The sequence below is a fragment of the Triticum urartu genome, chromosome 6 (genome assembly GCF_003073215.2).
Source record: "Triticum urartu cultivar G1812 chromosome 6, Tu2.1, whole genome shotgun sequence".
Lineage (NCBI taxonomy): Eukaryota > Viridiplantae > Streptophyta > Magnoliopsida > Poales > Poaceae > Triticum > Triticum urartu.
This window is the reverse complement of record NC_053027.1, coordinates 96612597-96621241: the sequence shown is the minus strand read 5'-3', so window position 1 is coordinate 96621241 and position 8645 is coordinate 96612597. Positions and strand designations below refer to the sequence as shown.

The 8645-nt window shown below is 47.6% G+C and overlaps 1 protein-coding gene across 1 annotated transcript; it reads right to left on the bottom strand.

The window, feature by feature from the left end:
- Positions 1 to 2598: 2598 nt before the first annotated feature.
- On the bottom strand, positions 2599 to 5654 carry LOC125516201 (protein EARLY HEADING DATE 2-like). Its single transcript, XM_048681683.1, has 3 exons — positions 5065 to 5654; positions 4481 to 4913; positions 2599 to 3477 (listed from the first exon to the last, which is right to left on the bottom strand). Exons 1-3 carry the CDS (start codon positions 5279 to 5281, stop codon positions 2871 to 2873), a joined length of 1257 nt encoding a protein of 418 aa, XP_048537640.1. The 5' UTR covers positions 5282 to 5654; the 3' UTR covers positions 2599 to 2870.
- Between the last annotated feature and the right edge of the window lie 2991 nt (positions 5655 to 8645).

Genomic DNA, 8645 nt, shown 5'->3' with positions numbered 1-8645 from the left:
AGGGATCAGGCTCGGACTCCCATATGCATGAGCTAGCATGACACTATCAGATTTCAGATGCATGATGATCATCATTGTGCATGCATGCATGCAAGCAGATGTAGATGCGGCGAATACATGCATGCACTCTTCTTATCACATCTAACCAGAGTGCTCCCACCCCGACCCGTCCTCTCCCCTCCCTTGTTGGCTATGTGTCCAACGTGTCTAGAAACACTAGAACTACAATTGGATTTGGTGTCGGAATATGACACTTGTAATTCAGACATAGTATATATTCCTCTGTAAAAAATATAAAAGTGCTTAGATGACTGAAGTAGTTATTGAATTCATGCTCCAGCCAACTCATCCAAAAGTCCAAACTGTCCAAACTGATGAAAGAAGATGGGCAGTATATTTCAACAGTAGTGACTAAACGCTCTTATATTTCTTTACGGAGGGGCACAACTGGAAATCGAACCAACGATCTCCCGTACCAAACGTACTACACTAACCACACCGACAAGGTAAATTTGTTGCTCAATTGTTCTTTAGAAAAGGAGGATGACCCCCGGTCTCTGCATCTGGGAGATGCATACGGCCACTTTATTGATTATACTCGAGGACCTTACAAAGTATTACAAAGAATATACCTGAATCCACCATCTTGGCAACATATGCCGCTACTCCTATCCATATGATAAAGGGATGCTAGCTGGGCTACTACCCAAACCACTCACCTAAACCTAACATCAAAAGCCGAAAGCCCCAGCCGAGCCACATACCGGGTCTGGGGCACAATCCGGTCAGACGCACTTGTGTGTCGTCGCAGCCATCTTCCACAGGTCCGTCTTCAGATTATATTGAGGCTTCTATCTTGTCTGGCCACTCTGCCATCGACGTCACCATGACGCCAGACAGCTACCTCCTCCTGCGCGAGTCCATCTCCGCGCATCGGACGCCGAGCCTCCACAGCGCCATGCTACCGATCTCCGCCGCCATCAATGTGTGAGATAAAGTACCGCTCCACCACGGCAGGTACAAGGTAAGGAAGGGTGAGGTCCCCGTCGGAGACACGGCCAGACGGGCCGCCACCAGGAACCAGACAAGCTCGCCATACACGCCCAACAAGCATTGTTGTTCTTTATCAACCCTAAAAGCGCTAGTGGAATTAAATGAGCTGCAATCTGTGTGGCCCATTTTCCACAAGTTAGTTTTTTCTTTATTAGAAATTACAAAAATATTCAAGTATTATATAAAGTGTTCATGCTACTAGGAAATGTATTTCTAGTTTTAAAATGTGTTCATGCTATTAGGAAATGTATTTCTAGTATTGAAACGTGTTCATGCTATTAGGAAATGTATTTCTAGTTTCAAGAAATGTTCGCATGTTTCAATAAAGTTTATGTGTTTGTCAAAAGATATATTTTTGAATAAAGATAACCTTAAGAATATGTGTGGAAAAATAATTAGTAGCCTAGTGCGCCCCCAGGATTATAGATCCTCAAATGAACAGTTTTAAAATCGTACATACATTTTTATAATTAAAGAATTATTTTATTTACATGATTGTCTAAATGATACTAAAATATTTTTAAAAATTACACTAACATGTTTTAAAATTATACATACACTAATCTGTGCCGGCACCGATGCCAACACACCGCCGCGCCCTGGGCCATCATAAACATACTGGCTAGGAGGGACTGACCCGTGCCGATACACCTAAGGGAGGAGAAGCAAGTGCCCCGCCAACATCCGCGCCGACACAGATTCGCCCGGCCGCGCCTTCTGGCAACTGCGAGGGAGGAGGAGGGTTCGACATCGGCGGCTAGGAATCCCTTCCCGTCGCATGTGGGTGGCGGCTAGGAATGGGGAGGGGGTTTCAAGGGATCGTTCAAATGGACTGGAATTTGAAACTCTGTTGTAATAAATACACGAAATGGAATCTTCCATCAAACTGCATACTAAATTATTGTTGTCTCATGCGTGTTGGATACCCAAAAAGTTACTGGTGAATAAATTCCTAACATGCAAAATAACATCAAAAAATTATGACCATCTTTGTCATTTTTCGATAAAAGGATGTGTTTATTACTTTATAATAATGTAGCATCAAGCGGATACAAAGAATGATGATCGGCACAAGGCCTCTACATAGATAAGATACACACAATGAAATACCAACGGCCTGAAAACTGAAATGCTGAGAAACTGAAGGAGGTGGTGTATCTATCCGAAAATTATGCCAACATTGAAGGAGGTGTATCTATCCGAAAATTATGCTGTCATCCATGTTGGATAAAAACCTCCAACATATGCGTGCTAAACGTAGCTAGCTAGTACATGCATCCAACATGAAGAAATTAGCACAACGTACGGGTCATACATGAAGGTGTCATCCATCGACATTTGGCCAGGCATCTCTCACCGAGAAAAAAAAGTATGAAAACATAGGTTGGATCGATCAACGCATAGTCCAGATAGGATCGACGTACCCTAATTACCAACAATGACAGGGAAATTAAGCATCTAATTAACATAAATTCAAGCATGAAACAACCATGGACATAAAAAAGGTGTTCGTGTGGCTATCCCAGAAGAACAGGCTGTGGACGATAGATAAGCTGGCGAGGGGTCAATTACCACACCCTTCGATTCGCCTGCTTTTTTGTGTGTGTCAGAAACCGGTGGAACCGGGCGATCACATGTGATCTGCCGTAACAGTACTTTGCATGTTCCATTTCTAATTCTCAATGCAAAAGAGCACATAACTTGTGTTCTTGAAAAAACAATCATGGACAAGAGCTAAGGTAGCGAGCACACACAAAGCTAGTTTTTGGCTTTCAAGTCTTCGGTGGTCATCTTGTTGATGAGATGCTGGCGAGTCCCTAGAAGTTGTGGCTCCACGGCTCGTTCACCGGCGGCAGCCGGCCGAGGTACTGCCTGGTCAGGTCGGTGGCGCAGCAGGCGGCGGTGGGGCCGATGGAGCGTCCCTGGTACGCGGCGGCGCACAGTGGCACCGACATCTGCAGCTCCTCGACCTCCCCGGCGTTGTCGACGCCTAGGAAGTCCCTGGTGAGGTGTCGGCCACCGGCGTGCATAGTCACCGAGCCTTCTGGAGTAAGTCTGAAGCTGACCGTGTCGGTGCTGACGGTCGAACTGCTGCCGGTAGTCATAGGCAGGTCATCAAGGTATGTCAGGGGCTGGAACGGAGGGAGCACCTGGTGGTGTTGGTGGTGAGGCTCTTGGGAGAGAAACATGAGGGGGTTAGGGTTTTGAGCGTGAGGGGGGCTTGAGAAAGGGAGAAAGAGTGGTGAGCTGTTGCTTGGCATGAGCATATTGTTGATGTCGTTGCTGCTGCTGCCGCTGTTGTTGTTGCCGTTGTTGTTGCAGGTGGTGGTAGTGGCGATGCTGTTGTTTGCAGCTGCGATGAGCCTTGCACTCTCCTCGGCTAGGGCGTCGCAGAAGGCCCTGTGGGTCAGCAGGCTGTCCTTCCTGCATGCATGCATGGGGGCGCACGTTATCACATATAGGTTGGCTCTAGGTTGACATGAAATAATCAGCGAGTAGTTCAATTTGTTGGCTAACACTCGTATATATGCATGCATGTAAAATTAAAGGTGTATTCAATTATTTCTTTGGTAACACACTCGTATTTAACTTTGTTGAAGAAAAGTTCCTGCCATGAGAGAGAGGGAGAGTTATGATGGAAGTCAAGGATTCGCATTCGCATGCAGGTGATAGCTGGAGATGTAAATTCCATGATGATTCCTGCAGCCAGCCTGCAGGTTTGTGTGTTCATACAGTATTTGTGCATCTTCTTCGACAGTTTTTCTAACAGGTCCCCACCATGCATGTACCATTTACGTACAGTGCTTGCTTGAATCTGCACCTTCAACCCCCCTTGCTAATGCAGGGAGTGTGTGCCAAGAAGTGGAAGCATGAAAACGATCCTACTGCAGGGACTGGCTACCTACCAAGTGTTTCATCAATGCCTCTTGGTTACTAGTACATGCATACCATGCATATATAGGCAAGCTTTGGACAGGGCCTCGTGCTTTGCACAGCCAAAATTAAGTGCTTGCTGCAGGATGGTGATATTTTTGACCAGGACATATTCGATCGGTGTTTTCAAGGGAAATGGGAATTCGAAAATTCCAGGTTCAGCATGTAATCATGTAGTATGAGTATTAACACATCAATTGAAAAGGGAAGCCCTACGTCTACGTGACATGCAGCGATCGATGAACTAATTGATTATGAAATTATTTTGAATTAATTCCAAATGTATACGTGTCTACCGCATGCTGTGAATCCCCTCGTATCATCTATCCTGATGAAATCACCGACTATCGTACTGTCGGTTGCCGGCCAGGTACATAGTACCATGAGAATTCAGATAAAAGTTCAGAGATCCTAACGAACGAACGAACGAACAGAGATGCAAAGGGCAGCTGTGACGAGAGGATCCGGCAGCTTGAGATACATGCGTACGTACCTGGAGAAGAGGATGCCGCAGTCGCAGCGGTACTCGCGGGTGCCGCAGTTCTTGACGTGCGCCTTCCAGTCCGAGTGCACGGCGTAGCGCTTGGCGCACCGCTCGCACTTCCACCGCTTCTCGCCGTGCTTCCGGGAGAAGTGCTTCTTGATGCCCGTGAGGTCGCCCAGCGCCCTGGCCGGGTCGTGGTGGACGCAGGTGGGCTCGGGGCAGACGTACACGCGCTTGCGCGGCGCGCCGGAGCCGGAGCCGTCCCCGCCGGGCCTGGGCAGCAGCACGGTGCGCTGCCGGAGCTTCCACGGCAGGTTGTGGCCGCGGCGGTGCAGCTGCAGGTTCTGGTCCCGCTGGAAGCCCTTGTTGCAGATCTCGCACACGAAGCGGTTCGTCGCCACCAGCGTCCGCGGCGACAGCGCGATCACCTCCGCGCCAGGGTCTGCCGTACGTGCGTTCCAACAGAGAAGAGAAACCACAAGAACAAATTAATTCCCTAACCAGCTTGCTTGATGAGAGAGATTACCACCTGCAGCTTCAGGATTTCTGGGACCTAGCAGCTGATGATCTAGGTCTAGGGTAACTTTTCATACCTGGGTTGCCGGGCTGGCTCCTCTTCCTCTTGGCTCTGGCGGGCTCCTCCAGCAGCATCGGCAGCGGAGGCCTGGGTAGCAGCGTCGACGTCGGCGTCGCCGCCGGCGCGAAGAGAGGGCTGAGCAGGACATGGCTGCTGAAGCCGAGGTCTCCAACTCCACCATGGGAGCTGGATCCGGTGGCCTCGCGGTCAGAAGAGAGATCACAGAGCATCATGTTCACTCTCTCTCTCTGGTCTCTTTCTCTTTCGTCTCCCCTTCTCCCCCTCTTTCTAGGTGGATTGGATACGTGGTCTCGAGGCTACCACTGATGAGATACTGCTAGCTCAGCTTCTGCGCAGACTGCGTGTGATGGCAGGAGACGGTGGTGGTACTGGACTACTGCTAGTGGGGTGAATACGACGAGGGGGAGGAGCGCTAGGAGGACAGGAGAAGCGATCCGGTTGCAGGAAAAGGCGTCAGAGAGGAGGATGTGACGGAGGAGGGAGGGGTGAGGGTGAGCCGGTGAGGCGTTGCCTTCTGCAGGCTACTGTTGCCGCAGCCAGCCGGAATAAGAAGGGCGTGGCGCAGGCGAAAGCTAGCAAGGTGCAGTGCAGTGCCCGTCCCCCCTCTCGACTAAAAAGCGTCCCCCCTCTCGACTAAAAAGCGTCCCCCCTCTCGACTAAAAAGCTAGCCAGGCATGGTTTCCTGTAGCTCAGACTACACGGTACCTCTTCTTTGCCATCCATTTATGCATCAAGATCCGTGCAAACACATTTGTTTTTTTTGTTTCTCTCAAACGACACAACATATGAATTTCAAATTTTGCAGAACAACAATACATTCTAACTACAATATAGGAAAAAACTTTCAGATTTTTTCATGCATTTTAAATACTTGAAATAATATTTTTATTCAAAAAAAATCTCATTTTGTATATTTATATCAGACCAAAAAATCTGAAAGTTTTTTCACACATTGATGTTCTAATGTTTGTTCGATCTGCAAAGTTTGAAGTTTATATGTTGTTTCATTTTTAAGAAACAAAAAAGAGAAATCTTCTTATTGTTAGTTAGTTGGAGAGTACGGATCTCAAAGCAAGGCTGGAGGGTTGAGGATAAGAGGTTCTATGTAGCCTGAGCTACAAAGAAACTTTGTGATAGTGAAAGCATGCACATCACAAACACATCACCAGGTTAAACATGTGGTGAAAACAAGAGTAAAAAAATCTAATTACACTTATGAACCAGATATTTGTCTCATCATGCATGTTTGATTTTATGTAAGAAGCAGATTCATTTTCTGATAGAAAATGAATAGAAGATGATACGACGTCAAAGTACACGACCCGTACATCGACACGTCGATCCACCCTACATATGGTTTATAGTTTTTCTCTTATCCTACTTACTGAAGCTTTCTTTGCTGTTTATCAGTGAACAAACGTTGCGCTTCTTCAGTACTACTAGTACTTTTCTCTATTTTTCAGTACTACTCCCTCCGAAAACCACGAGAAGTAATTTGGAACGGAGGGAGTAGTATTGAAGATTACCACATGCGTATTCAGTGACACAGATATCATAATGTTGCTAATGGATGTAGTGAAAAACATAAACAAATATGGTAATATTGCTAATTTATGCGGTGAATTCGGGGGGAGAGGTGTTTTAGCTCTCAGGAGCATTTGCTCCCACGTAAACAGTAACCAAGAAAAATTGTAAATGTTTTAAAAAATTCTGATATTTTTGTGGATGTTCGTGTTAGTGCCGCAAGCATCCTTGACAATTTTCATGCGAATTGGAGCAGCCGCATTTCATCTATGAAAATAATAAATTCGGGGTGACATCTGGTGTTCAATTATTATTATTTTTCCCACATGCCAAAATGTTTAACCTTTTTCCCTAAAAAATTCTAGGCAGCATTTGAATGTGACTATGAACACATAGAGTTTCTGTTGGGATTTTTCTGGCATTTCAAAAAAAAAATTACATGCAGGAGCACGTGCACCTGGGAGCCAAATTGGATTTCGGGTGAATTCGTTCTATTAGTGTTGCTTTAAATCTGCAGGAATGAGGGTTAGTGTAGTGGTTGGATCTTTGAGAACGTGGTTGGCAATAACTTTCATGTCGATCGGTCTGGTTTATGGTTTTTCCTCTTATGTAATTATGCTACTTACATTGTGAAGCTTTCTTGTTTGTTTCTTAACCAGATTTAGTTGATTGGTGGCAACATGACTGGCTATCTGAGGTGTTCACACTGGAGCTTGGACCAAGTTGTCACCTCTGGGTCGAGAATAGAGGCTGAAGACTTGACCGTTGTAAGTACTCCCTCCATTCCATAATGCAATGCTTCCTCTATTCACGTGCTTCAACTTTGACCGTAAGTTTAACTATCAAAACCGGTTGCGGCGGGGGCAAAAGTTATATCAGTGAATTCGTATTCGAAAGAAGGTTTTAATTATGTAATTTTTCTCCCGCCGCAGTCGGTCTCGTTTGTTAAATTTATGGTCAAAGTTCAACCTCGGAAAGCGCGGGCGCATTATATTTTGGAATGGAGGGAGTACTAACCCTGCCTCTCTTCACTTGCTCAAGTCTTGTCGGTCGAAAATTGGTCTAATATATGAGAACACTCGATTTCTTCGATGCAGGTGTCACTTGACAGGGGACCTAAATTTTTCGTAACTCTGAAGAAGATAGTCCACGGCAAGATTCAGTTGTCATGTGCTGGTGTGTGTTAGAAGGGAGAGAGGATTGGTGGAATAGTTGATGTATTGCTTGAGCCTCGTGAGCATATATATAGGAGTACAATGACTAACTTGAAGTACAAGACAAGCCGGAACATATCCTAGTCTATCTCGTATTTCCTAACTAAACATAATACTCAACATCCCCCGCAGTCACAATGGTAGCGACGCAGACTGCGAGACTGGAGAAGCATCCGAAGGGAAGCCGACGGACATCCCTCCCACAGTCGTAACGGTCGATGCATCGCGGAGTCTTGGCTGAAGTGGAAACCGACGAGGTTGCTCAAGCAAGGCGGTAGCCCTTTGTGCCGTTTGTCGATGTAGCCGAGAGCATGGGTGGTGTAGCCATAGTCGAGGTAGCCGTGCGAAGAACGCCGTGATCGGTGTCGAGTCGGGGGTCACCGGTGTCGAGGTAGTCGCCGTGAAGCTGCAGAAGAATAGTAGCGGCGACGGCGACCTAAGGAGGCGGCGGCGGCTACAGAAGGAGCGCAGCGGCGGTGCTCGAAGTAGGCGATAATGAACCTGACAGCGCGACAAAGACCAGCACGGACGGTGGTGTTCCCGTGTCTAGGAAGGCGGCGCGATGCATACCATATAGAAGTCGACGCGCGAGGACGACGGAGTGGACTGTGTGCCGTGACTCTACGGCCCAAAGGGGCGACACAACGGCGGTGCACGGGTCAGGACGGCAGCGGGGAAGACCTCAGGGCGGTTGCAGGGACCGCGTGCCACGCTCGCTACGGCCCGACAGGGCGACGCAGCGGCAGCGCGAGGGTCGGTGCAGCCTCGGGGACGGCCTAGAGTGGACGGCCTCGGTGCGGCGGTTGACCACGGGCCGCGGCAATACGGCCCGAAGGGG

What these genes read in the sequence shown, in the direction of transcription:
- LOC125516201 (XM_048681683.1), bottom strand. Translation starts at nt 5,281, where the DNA reads ATGATGCTCTGTGATCTCTCTTCTGACCGCGAGGCCACCGGATCCAGC. An exon ending in GAGCCAGCCCGGCAACCCAG is followed by an intron (nt 4,914 to 5,064) that starts GTATGAAAAGTT and finishes CACGTACGGCAG; the next exon opens with ACCCTGGCGCGGAGGTGATC. An exon ending in TGCGGCATCCTCTTCTCCAG is followed by an intron (nt 3,478 to 4,480) that starts GTACGTACGCAT and finishes GCATGCATGCAG; the next exon opens with GAAGGACAGCCTGCTGACCC.